The sequence below is a fragment of the Pelodiscus sinensis genome, chromosome 8 (assembly GCF_052426305.1).
Source record: "Pelodiscus sinensis isolate ZL-2025 chromosome 8, ASM5242630v1, whole genome shotgun sequence".
In the NCBI taxonomy this organism is placed as follows: domain Eukaryota; kingdom Metazoa; phylum Chordata; order Testudines; family Trionychidae; genus Pelodiscus; species Pelodiscus sinensis.
Genome location: NC_143059.1, coordinates 4,068,236 through 4,092,940, shown reverse-complemented (window position 1 = coordinate 4,092,940; position 24,705 = coordinate 4,068,236). Strand labels below are relative to the sequence as shown.

At 50.1% G+C, this 24,705-nt stretch overlaps 1 protein-coding gene across 1 annotated transcript; it reads right to left on the bottom strand.

The window, feature by feature from the left end:
* Window positions 1-184: 184 nt before the first annotated feature.
* On the bottom strand, window positions 185-19,354 carry LOC102461391 (neuropeptide Y receptor type 4-2-like). Its single transcript, XM_006118150.5, has 2 exons — window positions 19,224-19,354; window positions 185-12,573 (listed from the first exon to the last, which is right to left on the bottom strand). Exon 2 carries the CDS (start codon window positions 12,483-12,485, stop codon window positions 11,361-11,363), a length of 1,125 nt encoding a protein of 374 aa, XP_006118212.3. The 5' UTR covers window positions 12,486-12,573; window positions 19,224-19,354; the 3' UTR covers window positions 185-11,360.
* Window positions 19,355-24,705: the final 5,351 nt, after the last annotated feature.

Below are 24,705 nucleotides of genomic sequence, written 5' to 3'. Positions count from 1 at the left end.
CCAAAGACGATACTCACAGGTGAGCTGTACTGTGACTGCTTCTTTATCTGGCTAACAAGCAGTCACTCACCCAGAAATGGAAGACAATTACATTCATGCAAAGCTCTCCATATAGGCACATGCATAGAGGAGACCGCCATCTCCTAGATGAAGGGGTTCCAAGGCCAAAGGGCTGCTGAGGTCATCTGGTCTGACCTCCTGTGTAAACAAAGGATAGAGAATAAGACAGAGAATGTCTGCTTGCCTCTGTATAAAACCATGGGGTGCCCACATAGAATCTTAGAACGCTGGTGCTGGAAGGGACCTCGAGAGGTCATCAAGGTCCTCATGGCAGGACCAAGCACCATCTAGATCAGGGGTTCCCAGCCTGGGGTACGAGAAGCTTGTCAAGGAGGTATGGGGAATATTTGGTAAATAGCTAGATTCTCCTAATTGAAATATTCCCAAAGGAGTAGTGTTCGTGAAAAAAGTTGTGGATTCTAGAGTCTAGAATTTGTTTCCTTTCCTATTGAATAGGGGGTACGGGAAGGTTTACTAAAAGCCAAGACGGTACGGGGACCGAAAAAGGTCAGGAACCCCTGCTCTAGATCATCCCTGACAGGTGTCTGTGTAACTTGCTCTTGAATATCTCCAGAGATGGAGATTCCACAGTCTCCCTGGGCAATTTATTCCAGTGTTTCACCACCCTGACAGGTAGGAAGTTTTTCCCAATGTCCCACCTAAACCTCCCTTGCTGCAGTTTAAGCCCATTGCTTCTTGTCCTACCCTTAAAGGCCAAGAAGAACAATTCCCCCCCTCCTCCCTGTGATACCCTTTTAAATACCTGAAAACCGCTCTCATATCCCCCCTCAATCTTCTCTTTTCCAAACTAAACAAGCCCAATTCCTTCAGCCTTGCCTCACAGCTCATGTTTTCTAGACCTTTTATCATTTATGTTGCTCTTTTCTGGACCCTCTCCAATTTCTCCACTTCTGTCTTGAAATGTGAGGTCCAGAATTGGACACAGTACTCCACATGAGGCCTATTCAGCACAGAGCGGAGCGGAAGAATGACTCCTCGGGTCTTGCTCACAACACTCCTGTTAATGCAGTCCAGAATCATGGTTGCTTTTTTTGCAACAGTGTCGCACTGTTGATGCATATTTAGCTTGTGATCCATTACGACCCCCTAGATCCCTTTCTGCAGGACTCCTTCCTAGACAGTCACTTCCCATTCTGTGTGTGTGAAACTGATTGTTCTTTCCTAAGTAGAGCATTTTGCATTTGTCCTTATTAAACTTCATCCTATTTACCTCAAACCATTGCTCTAGTTTGTCCAGTTCATTTTGAATTATGACCCTGTCCTCCAAAGCAGTTGCAACATCTCGAATACTGTGTGCATATGTGGTTGCCTCATCTCAAAAAAGATATCTTTGCATTGGAAAAAGTTCAGAAAAGAACAACACAAGTGTTGAGGGGTTTGGAATGGCTGCCATGTGAAAAGAGGTTAAAAAATCAGATTTTTCAGCTTAGAAAAAAGGAGAATAAGGGGGGAGACAGATGTGGAGAAAGTGAATAAGGAAAAATTATTTATTTGGTCCCATAACACAAGAACTAGGGGCCACCAAATGAAATTAATAGGTAGCAGGTTTAAAACAAAAACGAAAGCAAGGTTTTTTTACACACAACACAATGTCAACCTGTGGAACTCCTCGCCAGAGGATATTGTGAAGGCCACAGGGTTCAAAAAGAGCTAGCTAAATTCATGGAGGATAGGTCCATCAATGGCTATGAGCCAGGATAGGTAGGGATGGTGTTCCTGACCTGTTTGCCAGAAGCTGGAAATGGGCGACAGGGGAGGGATCATGTGATGATTTCCTGTTCGGTTCACTCCCTCTGGGGCACCTGACATTGTTCACTGTAGGCAGACAGGACCCTGGGCTAGGTGGACCTTGGGTCTGACCCAATGAGGCTGTTTTTATGTTCTTATGCAGGCCAGAGAACAATGATCCCTAACAGAGAGCTTTCCAGAAAACATCCAGTCTTGATTTTAAATTGACCAGTGATGGAGAATCCACCCCGGTAAATTGTTCCAATGGTGGATTACTCACTGTTAAAAATATAGGTCTGAGATCATGTTAGTCCTTTCTCTACTAGACTGAAGCGCCCGTTAGTCAGTTCTTTTCTCCAGACAGTAACCAAGTCACCCTTGAATTTTGCCGGTAAGACCATGGCCCATCGGGAGTGAAGATCACTGAAAAAGAGGGAAGATTTGCCAGTTGCAGCCCCAATTAACTGGAAGACTCCAGAAGATGAATGTACGTTGTCGGGGGGGGGAGGGAAGGGTTGGCGTTGTGCTTTGTAGGACCTGTGTGCCCTTCGGGGCATGTCTGGTGCATGTGTCACATGGGGTTTGTGTGACGGGAACATTGTGGAATTTTTACTTATTATGCGGAATGCTGGATTTGGGTTTTTTAAAAATCATTGTAACAGCTGAGCCGTCAGCCCAACCTGTGGACTTTGGTACAGGCCGAGAGCAAAATGGAATTGAGCATCCACATCCCTGAGGCAGCTCTGAGCATCTTTGCCGTGTCACCGTAATAAACAGACACGAGCACTTTCAAGCCTCTCTCGCTAGATCTGTGCCGGGGTGGCTATTGTGACGGAGTCAGGGGGCTGCAATAGAGGGGGAGAAAGGCAGCCCTAGGAGGGGCGGAAAAAGCCGACTCCCTTGTTAACAAGTGGAGCAGCTGGCAAGGAGTTATCTCAGGCAAATTAGAGATGGGCTAAGACAGGGCTCCCTTCGCTCAATTAGGGAGAGCTGACTCCACTTCAGGCCTGTTGGAGATTTTTTAAAAGCCTCCTGTTAGGGGAAGGGGGACAGAGGGAAAGAGAGAAGCAAGCAATCTAATTAACTAATTTAACTAACTCACTCACTCATAATTACAGAGCGAGAAACGGGGGGAGTGAGGAGCTCCAGAAGGAGAGATTGACATTCCCCCTGCCCCCAGGCTAATGTGCTTCTTGGGGGAAGGCTAACTGCCCCGACAAGACGCACCCAAGTGGAGGAGGACAGAGTCTGGCAAGGTAAGAGAGGTCCTGGCCACACTATGCCAACAGCAATGCAACGACTGACACTGCAGGTGAAATGTTGCTCTTTTTGCAGTACCAAGGCAATGTATAGAACCCTAGAGCTGGAAGAGACCTCAGGGGTCATCAAGTCCAGCCCCCTGCTCTAGGCAGGACCAATCCCAACTCAATCAACCCAGCCAGGGCTTTGTCAAGCCGGGACATAAAAACCTCTAGGGATGGAGATTCCACCCCCTCCCTAGGGAACCCTTTCCAGTGCGTCACCGCCCTCCTAGTGAAATAGATTTCCTAATATCCAACCTAGACCTCCCCCAATGTAACTTGAGACCATTGCTCCTCGTTCTGCCACCCGTCACTACTGAGAACAGCCTCTCACCAGCCTCTTTGGAACCTCCCTTCAGGAAGTTGAAGGCTGCTCTCAAATCCCCCCTCACTCTTCTCTTCTGCAGACTGAACAAGCCCAGATCCTTCAGTCTCTCCCCGTAGGTCATGCACTCCAACCCCCTCATCATTTTGGTCGCCTTCCGCTGGACCCTCTCCAATGCGTCCACATCCTTTCTATAGTGGGAGACCCAGAACTGGACACAATACTCCAGATGTGGCCTCACTAGAGCTGAATAAAGGGGAATAATCACTTCTCAGGATCTGCTGGCAATGCTCCTCCTAATGCAACCTAATATGCCAATAGCCTTCTTGGCTACAAGGGCGCCCTGTTGACTCATATCCAGCTTCTCATCCACTGTAACCCCCAGGGCCTTTTCTGCAGAATTGCTACTTAGCCAGTCAGTCCCCAGCCTGTAACAATGCTTGCGATTCTTCTATCCCAAGTGCAGGACTCTGCATTTGTCCTTGTTGAACCTCATCAGATTTCTTCTGGCCCAATCCTCTAATCTGTCCAGGTCACTCTGGACCCTATCCCTGTCCTCCAGCGTATCTACCTCTCCCCTAGCTTAGTGTCATTTGCAAACTTGCCGAGGGTGCAATCCAGCCCCTCATCCATGTCTTTAATAAAGATTTTGAACAAAACCGGTCCAAGAACAGATCCTTGGGGCACTCTGCTAGAAACAGACCACCTGCTGGGCCCAATAGTCTAGCCAGCTTTCTATCTATCTTACTGTCCATTTAGCCAATCCAATCCCTTAATTTGCTGACAAGAATATTGTGGGAGACCGTATCAAAAGCTTTGCTAAAGTCAAGGTATATCACATCCACTAACTTTCCCATATCCACAGAGCCCGTTACCTCGTCATAGAAGCTATTCAGATTGGTCAGGCACGACTTGTCCTTCGGGAATCCATGTTGACTATTCCTCATCACTTTCCCACTGATTTCCCGGAGTTGCTCTGGTTTTGCTCCATGTAACCCGAAACCTGAGCTTGACACAGCATTTGAGTGGCAGACTCTAATTCCACTCGGCTGGAGTCTTCTGGTTAAATACCCCGGGGATTTCTTGCAAGGAAAAGGAGCTATTTCTGTCTTTGCTAAAAGACACCAATTTGGTTTAAAAACAAGAGATTTCTCACAAAGCCATCCATTTTAAGACCAGAAGGGGCCATCAGAATCCTCTACTACAAAGCCATGAATTTCAACCAGTCCCCTCTTTACAAGGTCGGCTGATTTGGACACCAAAGTCCAGAATTCAAACGTCCCAGTACATTAATTTTCTTTCTAACTACCTGCAAGCATGTAGTTAACCTCCCCGGCACATGAATTAAAGGCAATTGCTGTGAAAAAAAATCATAAACACAAAGTAATTACGCTGTCATTACAGCTACAGACTTAGAAAGTGTAACCATCGCAAACGATTGTGAATGATTGCCGGCCCCATTAACCCAGCTGTATTTGGCAGGAAGGCTTCCTATCACCATGTTCTGGGCAGGGGAGTTAATTAGACTTGAACTAAAGCTAGTGTATTCCGAGGAAACAGAGATGTTTACCTGAGATTCTAGCTGCAAGAGACGATGCTGCCTTTCGATATTATTCAACTTTAAAGTTATGTGTTCCATTTGCTTTCTCGTAACAAAGGATGTGTGTCCACTGCCTGATATTTAATCCTGAACCTAGTAGAAACAGGCTACATAAGAACATGAGACTGGCCACACACGGTCAGACCAAAGATCTATCTAGCTCAGTATAAAATGGCAAACCTTCCCTGATAATCATATGCAAAAGATGTTCATTCATATTATTATTATTATTATTATTGCTGCTCTTCTGCTTAGGTGACTGATGTAACGAAGTGGGGCTCGTGGGGATTTTATTTCCCTTGCTATGCTGCCAGTGAGTTCTACTGTCCTGTAGTAACCCCATGTCTGTGCCTCAGTTTCCCTGGGCACTGGAGCAATGTCTAGATAGTGATGGGAATTTTGGGTGTGATAGTCTCTTGCATGTACACATTGGCTCATGCCCTTCGTAACCCAAGCCCAGGTGGGAGTGTGACCAGATGACTCCTTTTGCTCGGGAAGCAGGACAAAGATAAGAGGAGGAAAATGGTTGGACGACTGGGACCAGAAACAGGTAGGGCTCCACATTTGCATATGTCCTAGGTGTTACTTCTTGTTACTAAGACAATTATCCGGCGGTGTAATCGCCACGGAACCACACATTTCCTACACTGTGGCTAATAATATAAATCATTCAGCTGGACAACTTTTGTAAACAGTCAGATTGGCCTGTTGCGTTTTATCGATTTCAGTCCAGCAGCAAACGCTGAGGTTTAGTTCCACACCAGGCAACGAACTACCTGAGAATCACTGCTCTGAATGTGCAGTGCACGTTTGCTGGCTCTTAGGAGCACAATACAACGGCCATGGTTCACAGACCTAGCGAGTATTGTCTAGCAGAAAAACATATTATACCCATGTGCCTTATCCTCTTGGTGATTTAGACGGTTCAAAGTGCCACCGTTAGGAAACAAACTATGGCAGAGAAGGGGAGGGAGTCGTAACACCAACACGGATGTTGGTTTACAAAGAGCTAGGAGCTTGATTTTTCAAAGGTGCCAAGGAAAACGTCCATGGGAGCTGCAGATGCTTGAGCCTTCTGAAAATCAGGCCACTGCCACCTGGAAAGCTCTGGGAAGGGACATTCCTGCAGACCACATGAGAAGGCAAGTTAGAGCAGTCGTGTGGCTAGAAGAGTCCTCTTCGATTGTCTGGTCTCTCTCTCTCGCTGTTGGGTCTCCCGTATAGGTCTTCTTGATATAGACCAAATCGCAACGAGTTTACCGTGCTGAGAGGCGGTGACTGTACTGGGGGCAATTTTTGGTTCTCCAGATATTTCCCATGAAGGTTAGACAAGACATCTGTTGGGGATGGTGCTTGGTCCTGCCGGGAGGGCAGGGGACTGGACTTGATGACCTCTCAAGGTCCCTTCCCGCGCTAGTGTTCTGAGATTCTGTGTTGAGAGACTAGCCCCTCTGTCTGGACAAGCTCAGAACTTGATTCAATACATTCACCTTATCAGAAAGCAGCCTCATTCTCAAAGGATGTAGCCCTCACTCTTACTAGGACTGGCTGCCCCAGGACTGCGCCAGCTAACTTCGGAGCTTTTCACCTGTCGGTCACCAGTTGGGATCCAGACTGGGATTAAGGCATTCCCGTTGAATGGACATCTGGTGACCCCACAGGAGACGAGGTTGGAGGGCCTCTGCTCCAGCTCTCCGTCACAAACTCACCACCTGGCAGATGGAACAGAGAGCCCACGGCCTGCGTGATCCTTGCTTGATGCTGTGATGTAAGGGTGAGCCTGGCTCTAGTAGTGGCAGGGCCCCGGGCCATCCTCCACTTTGGACCCTTTTCTCTGCCCCTCCTCACACACACACACCTGAAAGCACCTAAGTTTTAGTCGGGGTATTTATATGGTACAAGTCTTGGACAGGCCCGGGGCCGTGACTTTTTGTTTATCATGTATGACCTCTCCATGGTTTCTGCGGAAAACACCTTTACTAAACAGTAATCGTGGCTGTAATGAATCGCTCCAAATACTCTGCACATCAGTGGCACACACAGGTCCCCTGACTGACCACAGGGCTCTCACAGCAGTTGTTAGTCACCAAGGAGCCTTATCCCCCATTTTACAGAGGGACAAACTGAGGCACACAGAAAGGACGTGATTGGCCAACGTTAGTACTTTATTGGTTATTTCTGAGGGCCCCACAGCATGCCATGCACTGCTCAGATACAAGCAACAATAAGCTCAGAAGGGCTTCGCATTTACATTCATTGTGACCCAACAAGCGGAGCCGGAAAAAGACAAAAGCGGGACAAAAGGACAGGATGGCCGAAGGTGGCGATAGTAAGAGTAAGGCAGGTATGCATGATGATGCATCCATGACCGCCTCATTCTCCCAGTGATAACGCTGGGAGTAATTATCCCAAAGAAGCACTCCAACGCACAGCAAACGTAACAGAGCCCAATACTCCATTACCCCGCACGTCGTTAGTTATTTACATCTGTGCAGAGGCAATTAAAACAGGACTATAATGACACCCCAAGTCAGAGGCTGCTCTGAGCTAATGGACTTGGACACAGATGCTTTGTGCTTCATCTAGCCACTCCAATGGGACAAACCCACAGGGTGTTAGCATGGCTTGTGCTCCCCCACCGATCTGTTAGCCTTTTACAGATGCTTTGCACTCACAAGTGCAAATGACTGTCCCAAGTGCAGGGCAAAGCAGAAGCAGACAATGCAGCTAACTCCACCCTTCACAAATGCATCTAGGACTTGATGAGGTCGCCCAATGCAAATAGCTGCATCAATGCATCACCATTACAGACATATATGTTTTCTGTCAAATAGACTTTGCTTAGCATTAACTTCTGGGAGCTTTTCATGCTACACACAAGCCTCACGCACAATGCACACAGCTCGGAAGCAAAACTTCCATGGCCAATTGTGCTGTTGCCTTTCACAGACAAGATCACCTATGTACAACTCCGGGTGCATCTAGACAGCACCTTTTGTCAGAATAAGCAACTTGCGCCACACATAGCTTATTCCAAGTCTAAGTCGAAAGAGCTTATTTTGAAATGTGGCACTTTTGCGCTGTCTACACAGTGCCGGATTTTGGAATAACACGCTATTTCGACAAATCCCTTAATGTTACAGGGACGCTGGAATAGTGCGCCCACTATTTTGGGCAATAGCAGGCACGTTTAAAGATGCGGCATTGCTATTTCAGGATACTTCCGGTATTCCAAAAGAGCAATGCAGTTTACACGTACCCGCACAGAGCAGATCATTTTCTGTGCTGATGTGTGATCAGAGCTCGGCAGGCAGTTGTTAATTAAACAGTCGCATTCTAACAAGTGCAGGGAATAAATAAGTAGAATTACTCAGGGCTCATTGGCGGAAACTGGCCTCTGGGAAGAAGCCCAATGCATGCACTACTCACATCCCACTTGAGCCCTTGAATCAAACACAGTTTATACAACATTCTGGTAAGTCAAGGAGGCTGGTCAGCAGGAATATATTTTGTGCTTCTCAGCAAAGATTGGTAGGACCATTCTGGTTTCCGTGACTGTATCAAAGGTTGGTGTAGAGAGGTGGCTTAGAGCCCGCTCGGTCTGTAAGGGTAGAAAGTCTTCTAGTGGACTCAAACTCTAGCCCAGAAGGGACATCTTCACACAAAACAAGAGAAACAATTTGCCTCGTCGGCATGGCCTCCTGCAGATTTCCAGATGGACAGGTAAAGATACAAAATGAAATCATGTCCAGACCAGCTGACCGCAGAATTCTGAATGGAATCAAAAGGCCAGCTGCCGCCAGACAGTTCGGGCACAGTCAAGAACTTGGCAGCCAGTTCCGTAAGGTGAGGAGCATCCTCAACTTCCTTGGATATCAGTGATGCTAAACATATGTAAATTGCCTCCATTGAACACAGTCAGGCTGCTCCCCATTCAGACCAGCTGAGGTCTAGCCAATGGGCATTAACGGCTCTTGCTACTGTGTAGCACAAGATAGTTTGGCTCTCACCTTCACAAAGTCTGGCCCAGAGAAGAACTCTGTGTGGCTCCAGAACTTGTCTCACTCACCAACCCGAGTCGGTCCCACAAAAGATGACCTCACCCACCTTGTCTCTCTAAACTCCTGGGACCGCCGTGGCTACAGTGACACTGCAGCCACAAGATCTGCTCAATATGCTGTGGTCTGATGGAGAATATGCCTTTTGTTAAATTCTGTCCTGACCTACTGCTTTGTCTAAGGAGGTAGCCAATGTTCCCTCTAATTTTTTTCCATCCAGGTGCAGAATAAATGCTGCTATGTGCACTGAGGTGGATGTGCACCACTAGTAGAAAAACATGCTGCCAGCAGAGGGTGCTCTGCTAATCAGCTGGGCGGTATTTGAAACTCTCCTGGGTAGCCACACAAATGCACAGTTTACAGGGAACACCGGAGGTATCTACTTAGCTATTGTATTTTTAGGGCCCCGCTCTCTATAGTATCTATGCATTGAATACCTTCCACCATGTGCAAGTCCATTGACTTGGATGAGATTGCACAGGGTGTCAAGTCGTGACAAAATGTGACCTTCTGACCTAGGGCATACTATTGGCTTCCACCCTGACAATGTCCACGTCTTGGTTTCCCAGCAGTTGCTGCAGAGCAATGGCTTGATAACGAGAGGCGCTCCGACTCCAGCCACTTGATGTACTGCTGTTTCCCAAAGAAGGAGTACAACGTTCCTTATGGTGTGCCGGTGGGCTGCCCAGACTAACGGTACAAATAGCACTGATGAGAGAGAGTACAACGTTACATCCATCACACAGTTGGCAACACCCTTGATGTAAACGGGGCTTGGATTGAATGTGCCACTCAACCCCCTTCATGCCTTTTCATTGCTCTTTCCCAGATATTTCACAATGTTCCAGCCAGGTCCTTCCTCTTCTTGGGGAAACCCAGCACCCTGGTGTGGTTCCCAACCAGGTGTTTCACTCTTCTGGAAGCGTCACAGCACATGACAGCTGGCGTTTCTACGTCAGACCCATTCTCCCCTAGTCACTTGCTCCTCCCACATGACAGAGCCTGGGTGCAGAGTGAGATGCTAAGCACAGAACAGGTGTGACACTGGCTACGCGTCACCTTGTTCCCCCAGCTGAGATAGGCCAAAGTCTCCTATGATCCAAACATCTTACAGTGTCCAAGTCCGCGACTGGACCTTTAGGAGCATGGAGGTGTTAGGTTTACAGCCAGAAGAATGACAACCACGTCAACCGGACCAAGCACCCAAGGAAATCTGCGATTGTTTTTACATCACCTTCAAAAAGAAGTCACCTGCGTAGTTTAAGTGACGGGTAACAGAGGCAATGAACGGTGTAGTACCTCCCACTGCTGGCTGTCCTAATGGATGGTGATTGTTCTCAATGCACCTTGTTATCGGGCAGTGGCTCTGGTTTGCATTGGTTCAGTGTGCTGCGTGGTGTAGTTTTCTGGCTACTATCTGTGTAATACTGCTGGCAAGGAGTTGGCCAAAAGAGGGTTCACTAGAAGCCCTGGGAGGAGCAGAGATTTCCCTGAAGCTGAAGCTTGTGAGGGGTTTGAAGTGACAGGGCCGTGGTGACATGTCCCCATGTTGACTGACCCTCCCCACCAAGTAAGTCATTAAGGATGTTACAGATCTGCTGGATGGGAACTCCTGAGAACCTCATCAGGAGTGGTTCCTCGCCATGGGTGAGAGGAGGGGCAGTAACGCACACGTTAGACATACCCATGCACCGAGAGGAATGTAAGGAGAGTGGGCCTGTGGTTGGAAGGAACCTTTTAGATCACTGAGTCCAGTCCCCTACTAATGCAGGCAACCACCTCATATTCTTCCTCTCGTCAACATAGTGGTCAGCCTACAGCATGGCCACGTGCTACTAATACCGACAGAGAAGAATTTCCACCAACACGGGTGTTTGAGTTGGACATCGCAGGTTTTACCCTCGGGGATAAGGGTGTGCAGCTTAGCCGATGACCCTGCTATCTGTGTGCAACCACGGATAGCTACAGCTTCGTTAGGGACAAAGCAACTCCTTGGGCACATGCCCTGTCTCCATGAAGTCTGTTTCTAATGCTGCCCCTCATCAATACAGGATCGCCGTTTATCTTCCTCACTTATCTGTATGGAGTCCCTTGCCTTGCACTCAGTGACGTTTCTCCCCAAAACTGGACAGCAGCTGGGTAGAGTGCACATGTTGGAGTCAGACGATGGTGCCCTTTGCTTTTAGCACCCAAGTGTCATAGCCTTCCTGGAGGCTTTCCAGTAGAGACGTCAGAAGATGTTTCCCTAGTGGAACTAGGTGGAATTCCTAGATGGAATTATGTCGACAGCTCAGCCTCACGGAGCCTTTGGAAACTTCCGTCTGCATGGTCGACAAGGGTAAATGCTCGTATTCTTCCAGCGATGAGTTGTGCTGGCAACTCAGCATCAGTGACTTCACTTCTTTTTTGAAGTTACTGTTCAGGAACCCGTAGATAACCGGGTTGACACAGGCAGAAGCCATGGCCACCAGGTGGCACAAGGAGAAGATCAGGCTGTGGTAGCAAGGGGAAATTGCCTTGTAATCCCAGTCCTCGATGCTGTTGAAAACGTGCAGAGGTAACCAGCAAACAGCAAAGGCCACCACCATGGACGCTAACAGCACATTTATCCTCCTCAGCTGAACCGCCCGCCCGCTGTAGTCACGCTTCTCACACATGTCCTTTCTCTTCTGCAGGCGCAAATAGATACGCAGGTAGCAAGCCAGGATAAAGAAGAGAGGGATGCAGTATTGCAGCAGCAGCAAGGCAGTGGTGTAGATGAGGCGGTGCTGGTCAGACGGCCACACGTCCATGCAGATGGGCTTGTCGGCAGATGCCTCCGTGATGTAGGAGAAGTGCTTGTACAAGTCGTACGTCAGGACGGAGGTGGTCAGGAAGGGCAGAGAGATGAGGCTAGCGACTGTCCAGATGACTACAATCCCTAGATATGCTTGGGGGATGCTCGGCCTCCAGCCGGTTGGGTTTATGATGAGTTGATGTCTTTCCAGAGCAATGAGGACCAGGGAGAGAATGGACACGCTCACCGAAGTGCACTGGATGAAGGAAGTCATTTTGCACAGGACCTCCCCAAAGATCCAGTAGTCCATCAGGGTGTAGACAATGGTGAACGGCAGGCAAACGATGCTCATGAACAAGTCAGAGACGATCAAGTTGGTAATGAGGACGCTGGTGACGTTGGCCTTCTCCTTCTGCCGCACGATGACGCTAATCAGGCAAATGTTTCCCAAGATGCCGAAGATTGTTTCTAAGCTATACGAGGTGACCAGAAAGACCGTGAGATCAGTTGTGTTTGGGCAATGGCCTGGGATCTGTGTGGGAAAGCCTCGTTCTGCACTCCAGTTCTTGTTAAATGGAAAGGGAAGGACCATGTTAAAATCTTTGGTCTTGTTCATGCTGGAATCAGAGGGAAACTAGGAGGATCCGGCTCTTTAGGACTCTACTGTAAGTTCTTCTGAGCAGTTACGTAGACTCTGGAAAAGCCTGCAAAGGAAAGGGACAGGTTAATTTAGCTCAAAAAGATGAACTAAGCAGAATTTTTTGGGTGCGTTGAACTTTTTTTCCTCCCGTGAATACTTTTCCCTGTTCCTTTAGTTCACCGCATTAGATCATAAACTGGCACCATTTGCTGGCCAGTGAAATGAGACCAAATGCACTACTGGAGCAAATGCTTCATTTCCATTGGAGGCAAGAGTGTTGTGTCTGAATAGGCCAGTAGAGAGTTTAAACCAAAATAACTTCCTGAAAGTCTGCAGCACGACCAAGTTTCACGGCAAGCAAGCCAATGATCGTTTGGGGGTGAAAACCATGTGAAACTCACTAGCGTTACAAAGTTCTGGTGGCAAACTGGGTGAAATGAGTTGGCTTTGGCCATATTTCACTTCTGGTTTGATTAACGCCCAAGTCTCGGAGGGGTAGTTGTGTTAGTCTGCGTCTGCTAAAGAAGTCTGGTGGCACCTGAAAGACAAACAAATGTATTTGGGCATAAGCGTTTGTGGGTAAACATCACTTTGTCAGATGCACCTGATGAAGTGGTTTTTACCCACTAAAGCTTATGCCCAAATCAATCTGCTCGTCTTTAAGGTGCCACAAGACTCAGTGGCTGTGTCTACACTGGGCCACTTATTCCGGAAAATCAGCCGCTTTTCCGGAATAAGCTGCGAGCTGTCTACACTGGCCCTTGAATTTCCGGAAAAGCAACGATGCTCTACTGTACAAAATCAGCTGCTATTCCGGAAAAATTATTCTGCTCCCGCTCGGGCATAAGTCCTTATTCCGGAACACTGTTCCGGAAAAGGGCCAGTGTAGACAGACCAGTAGTCTTTTCCGGAAAAAAGCCCCGATCGCGAAAATGACGCTCGGGGCTCTTTTCCGGAAAAGCACGTCTACATTGGCCATGGACGCTTTTCCGGAAAAAGGGCTATTCTGTTTTAAGCATTTCTGGAAGTTCATGCCAGTGTAGACACAGCCATAGACTTTAAGGTCAGAAGGGACCATTATGATCATCTAGTCTGACCCCCTGCACAACGCAGGCCACAGAATCTCACCCACCCATGCCTGGAATAATCCTCTCACCTATATCTCTAATATTGAAGTCCTCAAATGATGGTTTGAGGACCCCAAGATGCAGAGAATCCTCCAGCTGTGATCCGTGCCCCGTGCTACAGAGGAAGGCGAAAAACCTCCAGGGCTTCAGCCAATCTACCCTGGAGGAAAATTCCTACGTGACCCCAAATATGGCGATCCTCGTTAGATAGAGTTTTGCTTTGACTTTAAAAATGGAGTAAAAAATACATGGTAGGAATTTTCCATGAATGGAACACGCTATTACAAGCTTAACTCTCTACATCCTGCACCTTAGAATCATAGAAACATAGAGCTGGAAGAGACCTCAGGAGGTCATCAAGTCCAGCCCCCTGCCCAAGACAGGACCAATCCGAACCTTACATATTCACACCCAAAACTTCAGCAGGTATAAACTGGTCTAGCTTCCCCCAAAAGTCAGAAGCACTATGCTGATTTACTCCAGCTGCCGTCATGGCCCTCCATGTTTGCAGAGTTCAGGCTCAAATCTTCCCTTTCGTGAGAGGTTCACAAAGACTTGAAATTGCTGAGTCACAAAATCCAAATCGACATTTTTTTCACCCAGCCTGGTGAAAAGTGGTTAGTGGTTGGATGCCACAAAGAGTGACCACAGGTGACGTCAGAAAGTGAGGAGGTGAATGAACTAGTGGGATGCTGAAGAGATGTTTTTTGTTTTAATCATGCAAACATATGGTCTGAGGAGGGTGCCCTGGTTGTGGAAGAAAAATGGAGGCACGTGTAACTCAAACTACAACTCCCATGATGCAATGCAGCTACTCCTGCAGATGCAGTTTGGAGTTGTACTGACCTTCCATGATAACGAAAAAAAAAAAAGATATTTTGACCTTTCATCCTGATTTGGAATGAAACCGAGCATTGATCTTGGAATTTCCCACCCGGCTCCACAAGTCTGTTCCCATTGTGAAACCACCATATAATTTGCCACAATGAGAAGTCCATACTTGGTGGGGGTCCAGCATTTTAATAACTGCATAGCCCCTCCCAAACCTCTCCCTGTGTGGAAAATTCCATCCTTCATGACCTAAAACAAGGCCCATTTACATGGGGGCCTGTGTATTCCCGTGAATACAGAGCCACGGTGCTGTGCTGGAATCCAAATCTTCTGATGCTTCCAGGCAGGGAAGGGGAAGATATCGTCCCCAGCGAGAGCTCACCTGAACAAGCAGGCTCCTCCGTGGACTACTGAGGCTCGCGACATGCAAGGTAAATATCTACCCACCGGAAGCCATTATTTACTGATTGCATAAATCGTTACTCTGTAATAACTGCTACCCAAACAGGCTTGTAAGTTTGAGATACACTTCTTACAGCTGCCAAAAGCAATCGTCGGGATAGTACCATGTCAATAAAATGATCTGGAGCAGCATTTATTGCTGAGGAACCGAACGTGCCCAGGGGCACCACTGTGGTGTGGAGAAAGGCCAGGTGGTTGGGGGGGGGGGGTTCATCTTTATGATTGGTATCAGTCGGATCAGAAATTGTGGCCCCTCATAGAATCATAGAGCTGGAAGAGACCTCAGGAGTCAAGTCCAGCCCCCTGCTCTAGGCAGGACCAATCCCAACTCAATCAACCCAGCCAGGGCTTTGTCAAGCCGAGACTTAAACACCTCTAGGGATGGAGATTCCACCACCTCCCTAGGGAACCCATTCCAGTGCTCCCCCCGCCCCCAGGGAAATAGCTTTTCCTAATATCCAGCCTAGACCTCTCCCACTGTAACTTGAGCCCATTGCTCCTTGTTCTGCCATCTGTCACCACTGAGAACAGCCTCTCTCCATCCTCTTTGGAACCTCCCTTCAGGAAGTTGAAGGCTGCTCTCAAATACCCCTCGCTCTTCTCTCCTGCAGACTAAACAAACCCAAATCCCTCAGTCTCTCCATGTGCTCCAGCCCCTTAATCATTTTGGTCGCCCTCCGCTGGACCCTCTCCAATGCGTCCACATCCTTTCTATAGTAGGGGGCCCAGAACTGGACACAATGCTCCAGGTGTGGCCTCCCTAGAGCCGAATAAAGGGGAATAATCACTTCTCTGGATCTGCTGGCAATGCTCCTCCTAATGCCCCCTAATATGCCATTAGCCTTTCCTTCTCTCAAGGAAAGAAAAGTTTCAGTCTCAAACAAAATAAAAGGAGCTTCAACCTCTTTGTGCTGCTTGGTTGGAGAATGTTTACAGCGCGCAAAAATGGATTGTTCTCCAAGGCCAACAGGCAGGAGTGTCTAACCGCGATATTCGATCGCACGGGTAGGAGTTGGTGTTCTTGAGTCTGACTGGCTGAAAAGTCATGTTCACCTCTGACACACACACCCTTTTCCCTCCCTTTCTCTTCCTACCTTTCTTTTCTTTGCCGCATTGGGAGTTTGGATCATTCAGTCTTGGAGTGAAAGGAGACTGTGAAAATGGCCATGTTACCGTCTGTATGGCTCAGTTCCCCCTCCGCCCCCCACTTACTTCTGTATTGTTCCCGTGTGGGTGTGAAAGGGTTGATTTCCTTTCTGGGATGGCGGATGGAGGCATGAGAGGACTGGGTGCAAGACACACCCTGAAGAGAGCTCTGTGTAGTTCAAAACCCCAACAGAAGTTGGTCCAAGAGAAGACATTCCCTCTCCCACCTGGTCTTGCTAATAGCCTGAGCCAAGAGTGGTTACAACCATGCTGCAAACAGCCCATGAAAGGGGTTGCCTTGGAGGCCAACTATTAGATATGGGGGAGGGGTCAGGATGTGTGAAAACAGCATGACCAGAACCTGAGCCCCTGGAATGGAAGATCCTGGCGTACTAGGACAGGGGTGCAATTGTGGACACTTGAGCAAGACAGGCAGGTCGTGGTGCCAGCATGCATGTGGGTCTGTAGGCCTCGCAACAGACTTCAACTGGCCCTGGCCAGCATGGGTGGGAGGGCTCGGCTCCAGGTCCCCGGAAGGGGTGTGGCCTTGGGCAGAAGGGGCGGAGCTACTCTGTGCTACTCAGAGTGCCTGTGCAGGCTCCAGCGGAGATTTAAAGAGCCCGGGCTCCGGCTGGTGCTGCCATGCTGCACAGCAGTCTGGAACTTCAGGCCCTTTTAAATCCCCAGGCCCTGGGGCAATTGTCCACTTTGCCCCTCCCCTTCAGTAGCCCTGAGGCCTGGCGTTATTGTTCTAACCTACGAACCTCGCTGCTATAGTCCAGGTGACTAATGGATGAGATCTCAGGGTTGTGAAGGCTGCCTTGTGTCTGGCAGCCATCTCCCAAAAGGGTACGCCTCCGGTGGGGGGGTCCAGGTTCATCTGGACCTCCTGAAAGAGCCCACGTGAGAAACAGGGACATTAGAGCGAAGGACCAAAACCTGGGATAGCTGGGACAAGAGGCTTCCCCTTGTAAAGCGGGGAGGTCCGGCACCTGTCACGACAGATCCGTTTGAACTGGAATTGGGAAGCGTGAGAGCAGCCCACGTCGATGGACCCTCGTTAGCTTTGTGACTGCAGCACATGCGGACACGTCTGAATTACGAACTCCGATACCAACGCACTGGGATACACGCCCGGGGCTACCCCTCGCCTCTGCAGCTTCACTGCTATTGTTTCTCAAAGCTAGCTTTCAACAAGCAAGGTCCAAACTCGCCCAGGTACGCCTATTCACGCTGCAACTGCAGCTCCTGCTCCGCAGAAGAGGGTGTTCCCAGGGGGCTAAGACGAGGCAAAGCATACCCTGTCGACCTGTGACAGAGCCTGTGAGCTGCGGCTAATGATCGTTATCATGGAGTGTCTTAACCAGGGCCGGCTCAAGCCATTCCTGCGCCTTGGGCCGCGGACACACGACGCCTGATTGCAGCTCTAAGGGACATCGCATGGCTCCCAGTCCCGGGTGCACGGCGCCCCTTACAGCTGACATCAGGCGCCCCCCATAGGTAGCCCCTGCCCAGCTAGCCCCTGACTTAATCCGGCTCTGATCTCAAAGCTTTGCAATGCATTTTATGGTCCAATATTTTAAACATTTTGCTTTTCTTTGGATGATCTCAAAGCTCTTCCTAGACACCTACTTGCATGACACTCCTTTGCGGTAAGAGGACTTGTTACCCTCAGTCCACAGAGGCAGGAACTCACTGGCAGGGGGAATGAGAAATTATTTGTCTAATATCCAGAGGACATCCGTTTCATTCTGTCCAGGTTTGCATGCCCATCAGCCTGGCATGTGTGACAGAGGCCAGAATAAAACCCATAGCTCTGGGGTTCACCCTTCTGTGCATCTCTTCTACCAGCAATCATAATGGGACAAGTAGTTCTAGGAAAATAAGGGACAAGAGGCAGTCCTGCCTTCTCCCCTGAATAATCTCCAGGCTCTGTCACCTATTCACTAGCATCGCTTCATGAATCACATGTGGAATTGTAACTAAGTGCTTCCTTACTATCTTGAGCCTGCCTGGACCCTTATTTATTATTGTTAATACTCATTTTAATATAGTGCAGGTTGAACCTCTCTAATCCGGCACATTCTAGTCCAGCAAACTCCATAGTCCGGCATGATGTTAGTTAGCCGGATGTCCACTTAGCATAGGGGTGGCCAAATTTCCCGCAGTCCCATAAAGTTTGTTTGCAGCCACCAGTCCTGTTCTGTAGCTCTAATTTACCCCTCCATGTCTTCTCAGAGCCCAGTGAGCAGTGGAAGTGTTGGTGATGCTGCTAGACAATATTGACCTCCCATGGTCCAGCAAATTCTCCGATTCAGCACCGGTCAGGTCCTGAGGGTGCCGGACTAGAGAGATTCAACCTGTAGTGTGTAGGGCTCACCCAAGCACAGATCTGCACTGCTCAAGGATTGCTTGAATAGAGCGTGGCAGACGGTCCCTACTTGCCAGGTCTAGCTAGCAGGACAGACAAAGGCTGGAGGAAAGGGCTGTAACGTAGAACAAGAGCTATTGTCATTTTGCCATTCATGTCACCCTCTTGGGACCCGATTCACAGCTCGCTGACTGCAGAGGATCAGGCTTCAGATCTGGCTCTAGGAGTGTATTGCCTCTGGAATGAAGTTGAATCCTAAAAAAAGAGCCCACAAGGGACTGGAGGGAGGTACGGGAGTCCTTTGTTTCTGGGAAGCTAGCCTATGTTTCTGGGAAGCTGCATTCCCGGGGGTCTCTGGATTTCACACTGCACACCCCCGCCAGCTAACATCGCTCTGTTTCTAACTGAACCACGACTTGACTTAGATGCCTAGAGCAAATGGGCACAGAGAGCTAACTCCCCACTCGCTGGCCCCCGTATTGCAAAGCCGTCTAGATGCTCCCGTTTTCCCTCCTTGAGTGTCTCCCGCATTCAACTTTTTTTCATGATGCTGGTGCACAACACCCCTCGCCCAAGGATGTGAGTTCAGATCTCTGGGGGATTTGTTTTCGGATCAGAAATACCTGGCACCAAAAAGAAGATCAGAGCAAGACGCAGAATCATGATTCCAACACAAACTAACAGCCTCCCCCCGGTTCTAAGGTCAGCAGGGACCAGCGGTGTTGTCCAGTCTCACCTCCTGCAAAGCTGAAACACACGCATTCAGAAAATGCTCACCCGGTTGCATCCACGCTGATTGAGTAGTTCGCTGCTCGTACTCGGTATCTGTGCCGCAGTAGCACAGAGGGACTCGAGAGCAGCAGAGATTTGCTGTCCTCTCTCCGTGGCGCTGTGCGGTTTGGAAGGCGTCTCTCTCTCTCTCTGTGCAAAGAGACTTTTGCCGATGAGTTTTGTTCTCTGCTCCCAGCCCAGATGTGAAGTGCTAGCTCCCTCTGTCGCTTGATTCATGCAAGACAAAAAGCAGCTGTGCGAAAGAGATAGGAAGCTGTGGGTGCATCTACACGGCAGAGTTTTTTGGAAAACCCCCCAAAAACTTCAGTTACGTCCACACTGCAATCGCGTTCCTTCGGAAAAACATCGAAAGAACAGAGGGGTTTTTCTGAAACCTCTTTCTACGAGGGAGAAGGCCTTTTCCGAAAGAGCTCTTTCGCAAAAAGGTGTGTGTGGACGGGGAAGTGGGGAGGTTTTCGAAAGAAGACGCCTCCAGGAAAAAGCACAGGTGCCCTGGTGACTACTCCATCCACAGCAATCAGAATGTAAATGCGAGAGAGTGTCCAATCAATGTGGACGCTGTCTTTCGAAAAAGCACGTTGCTTTTTCGATGCACTTAGGCAGCTTCGATCCTCTCTTTCGGGAGAAGTTTTTCCGGAAGATCTCTTCTGGAAAAGCTTCTTCCGAAAGAAGCCTTCAGTCTAGACGTAGCCTCAGTGATGCATGATGTGCCGATGCGAACAGTTGGCAGACAGGCCAACACCCAAGGAATAGAAATAAAGCTAGCGGCCCTGATGCTGTGGTCTGTCTTGAGGCAAGTCTCCCTTGGGAAGCGATGGGGAGTTTGTCTAACGGGCATGATCAGGTGATGAACACTTTCCAACGGCATCTTCCACTGGCTGCCAGAGCTCAGTGCACAGAGCGGGGATCGTCTGGGTAAAGCACCCAGAGGTTCCCGAGGAATTGCAAATTCCAGGGGAAATTTCCTGAAGCGCCGTGGCAGCTCAGAGCACCAATCCCATTGGTTTCTTTCTGTACCACTGCATCCCAGGCCATCAGTCCTCAGGCTGCCAGTGACGCCTCTTCCTCTCCGACTACCCCCTTGGCCACCCTCATGCGGCACATTACAGCACTGCAGCAAATCGGCGTTTCCACAGGTAGACCCCGCGGTTTTGCACAGGGCAGGAACGGACGGGCTGTCAGCCCCCCGTTTGCAGGGAATAAAATCACTTCTGCCAGACCGGGGTGGGCACATACCGGCCTGAGGGCCCGATCTGGCCTGCCAAGGTAGGCCTCCGCGGGTAGGGGCGTCACCGCGGATCCCCGTTCCTGGCCGAGGGGAGAGGCGATGGCCCGTACCTGCGGAGGTGCAGGGAAATACAGCGGCGGCAGGGCACCGGGGGCTAATCCTAGTGCACCACTGCCGTTTTATTGCTCACCCCTGCACTAGATCGTTGCATTACATCACTACATAAGCCAACCCTGAGTATGTGAAGTTCACACCAAGTGCCATGGCTGATTCAGACCCCCTGACGTCTGCCACTTAACTTCACTGGGCTTTGCCTCAGACCCTTGTGTATTACAGGGAGGTGTCCTCCCACCCGCTGAGTCAGGCCACTCCAAACAGACAGCAAGGCCCCAGCTGTAAGTTCAGGCCTAGCAGGTGGTGAGTCCGACTGATAATGTCACTGGGGTAGGAGAGACCTGTGCTTCGCTTTGGCACAGTGGGAGGTGGAGAGAGGTTGCTCTCCTGTCAGCCTGACTCTGGGATGGTTTATTTAACTAGCTTGTTCACGTCTATGCGTATTTATTCAGCCTGTGTCTGACTTTTAATCCGTGCCGCTCCCAGCCACAACTAAAGTGGGGGGTACTCTAGAGCAGTGTTTCTCAAACTTTTTTTGCTCATGGCCCCCTTCTGAGCCTCGTTTACCTCTGTGGCCCCCCTCATAGCCGCTGTTCGTTGGAAAAAAAGGTACATCGTTTACCTAATGTTCTGGTTTTTCCATGTGGCCCCCTAGAGGTAGGGCGTGGCCCCTAGGGAGCCATATGGCCCACGGCTGAGAACCGCTGCTCTAGAGCAATGTGTCTTCACCTTTCCGGTACCCGAGACCTGTGTACCCTGTAAGCTGGGCACTTACGAGGCCGCTCTGGAGCGATTCAGAGGCCACCCAGGTGAGTAGTAGAGTGCCCAGCAAGGTGTTTTGTTTCTCCTGGTGGTGCACATTCACACCTGACTTGGTGCGCATAACATTATTCCGCACATGGGTGGAAAACATCCTTGTGTGGGTGGAAAAGATTAGAAGGCACATTGCCTGGGACTGTGTTCTTCAAGTGATTCATTGACTTGTTCTCTCTTTCTATCCCCCTCTGCTTGGGCTGTCCCTTAACCGATCTTATCTCCCCTGTCCACACCTGGCAAGGTGTTTCTCAGGCTGTTTCCTTTCTCTGCCCTGGATCTCATGGGCAGAGACTGCAAGTAGCAATTAGCATCCGCTCTCCTCCTAAAATCAGCATAAGCCAGCTGCAGTACCACCCCCGCTGCTGCCCAGAGGCTGAGCTGCAGCTGGAAAATGTGAGCTTTGCACGTGATGCTTAACTCTTAGAAGAATCCAGTCCTGGCCACTCTGTGTGAGGCAAGTTGTGTTCACCCCGGTGTCCCGGCCATGTTCCCACTGGGGTAATACCAGCGCCAGCCCGGCCATGGGACGAATCGAGGAAGCAGCCTCAGGCCCCGCACCACCGTGGCCACCCAACCGCCCTATGGACAGGAGGGAGTGGGGTACTATGGGGGCCTGGTGTGGGGCGGCAGCAGGGGTCACCCCCCAGCACTCCCCACACGGGCGGCGGCAGCCAGAGTGACCCGGCAGCCTGCTGTGCCTCCCTCCCAGCCTCCGACTCTCGGTGGGAAGCAAAGATCCCCAACCCTGGGATGCTCCGCTTCCCGTCACCATGGCGGCCTGCCAGGCCGCTCTGCTTCCTGCCACTTATGTGGTGAGGGGCTGACAATTCTTGCTGCCTCTGCACCAGGCCCCCCCCCCTCCCGTAAGCCTCCACGCCACGTTTCTCGGAGGAGGGACAGAGGGCGGGGCTTGGAGGAGGGGCAGGGGGTGTGGCTTGGGGGAGGGGAGGGGCTTGGGGAAGGGGTGGAGCAGGGAGGAGGAGGTTGCCTCCCCACGCTTGGGGCCCTGGAGCGGGGGAGTTGCCCCAGGCCCTGCGCTGCTCTCGGGACAGCCCTGGGTAATACGGCCGACTTCCTCACATGCCCCTTTGCGCTTTCTGGTGGCCCATGGCGCTTTCTCGACTTCCTGCTGCGTGGGCTGGCCCTGCCGCGGAGGCCGGGCTGCGTGTGCGTGGCGAATGAGAGGTCTCCAACACTGCACGTGCCGTCCGGCCTTGTCCAGACTCGGAAGCAGATAACACGAGCTGTGAGGACCGTCGTCTGCCACCCACGTGCCGGGTGTCACAGGGAACCAACAGGCGCGCCAGAGCTTAGTCATTCTCACAGGCGGCAGATGTTGTGAAAAAGAAGGCAACACAGAGCCATGGGAATACATTACCCTGGTCCTCTGCTCACTGCACGAGCCCCTGGAATAATATCTGATCCCCCAGGCAAGCTCCTCGAGCGGGACGAAAGCTGAAGATTCAGAAGCCAGCTTTCTTGCTCTGGGATTTCCTCAGTGAGACGGCTGCCCGCCCCAGAGTCTGTTCTCTTGCAGATGAGTGTCCGAGATCCTGTTTCTGGGGGCAGCAGGCGCTGGTCGGGCCCGGGGAACCTATTGGGGAGCAAAGCTGTCATGCGGGGCGGTGTCCCAACTCCGTGCTAGAGGCACCGCACCCGCCCACTGCAGCAAAGCGCCTTCCGAGCTGAGGTTGCTGCGCCGGATTGCTCCTGGCTGTCCCCGGCGTGTCCTTTCTCCGCGCCCTGCTGGAGGTGGAACTGCCAACCTGGCGCCTGTTAAGTAGGCTGGCCCTGGAATGGAGCGATTGTCTTTTGCCAAAATCCAAAAGGATTGGTGGGTCCGGCCCGAAGGAAGCTAGGGCCTGATGCCTTTGTTCTGTCTTGGCTCTGAACTCGGTGGAAAGACTCTGTTGAATGCGGTTCCGGATCCACCTCCTGGCCCCACCTGTGCAAAATTCTCCTACGCAGCACGTTCTCCGGGACTTCCACCACAGTTGGTCGGAATATACCAAGACTCAGTCAGCCAGAGGCTAGGACCATGTTGGTGACAATACCATACTGCTTCCTGGGGTCTTCAACAGAAATCTCACCCTACTTTACATGGAGGACAAGTACCACGGCCCCATTTTGCCAGTGGGGAAACTGAGGCACGGAGCACGGAAATGACTTGTTCATGGTCAATTGGACTGGAACCCAGCTCTTTTTGACACCTCGTTCTGTGATGTAGCCACAAGAGGGCAATCCTCTCCTACGGTTGCTGTTTTCCCGATGCTCTGATACCCTGTAAACATGAGCCAAGCCCTGGGTTTCTTAACCCCATTGAAATCGCAATAATACCATGTTAATGCACAGATGTCGGGGGCAGAGGGCTAACAAAAATTCCTTGCTTTTTAGCTATAATTTCTTAGCACTGTTTCCCTCTGGAACCCAGTCTCATAGGGCTCACTGTTTGAGTCTGTATCTGCAAAAACAATGCAGGTCCCGGGGCACCTTAGAAACTCATAGATTTATAAATGTTATAAATCTGATAGTCTTGAAGGTATCTCAGGACTCCTTGTTGTTTCTGGTACCCAGTCACCCCATACTTTGGAAGTAATATCCCATAAAAATCACCGTGACAAAATGCTCCTAAGTTGGGAAACACCAAAATGTTTGCGCAGCCTTGTCACAGGGTTATCCTTAACTCTGCCCCCTTGTGCATATGCATTAAGAGACAGGGCTGGAGACTCTGACCAACTAACTCCACTATGCAGTGCTCAAGGGCCATAAAGTGGATGCAAACTGGTCAGTAGAGAATTCCTACCTTCTTTGCATCCAGAGCATCCACATCTGTCTGTCTATCCCCATGCACTCTGTCTGTCTGTCTGTCTCTGTGTGTCTGTCTATCCCCGTACACTCTCTGTCTATCCCCATACACCCTCTGTCTGTCTGTCTCTGTCTGTCTGTCTATCCCCATACACTCTCTTTCTGTCTGTTTCTGTCTGTCTATCTATCCCCAAACACTCTCTGTCTGTCTGTCTCTGTGTGTCTGTCTATCCCCGTACACTCTCTGTCGATCCCCATACACCCTCTGTCTGTCTCTGTCTGTCTGTCTGTCTATCCCCAAACACTCTCTGTCTGTCTGTCTCTGTGTGTCTGTCTATCCCCGTACACTCTCTGTCTATCCCCATACACCCTCTATCTGTCTGTCTCTGTCTGTCTGTCTATCCCCAAACACTCTCTGTCTGTCTGTCTCTGTCTGTCTATCCCCATACACTCTCTGTCTGTCTCTGTCTGTCTGTCTGTCTATCCCCAAACACTCTCTGTCTG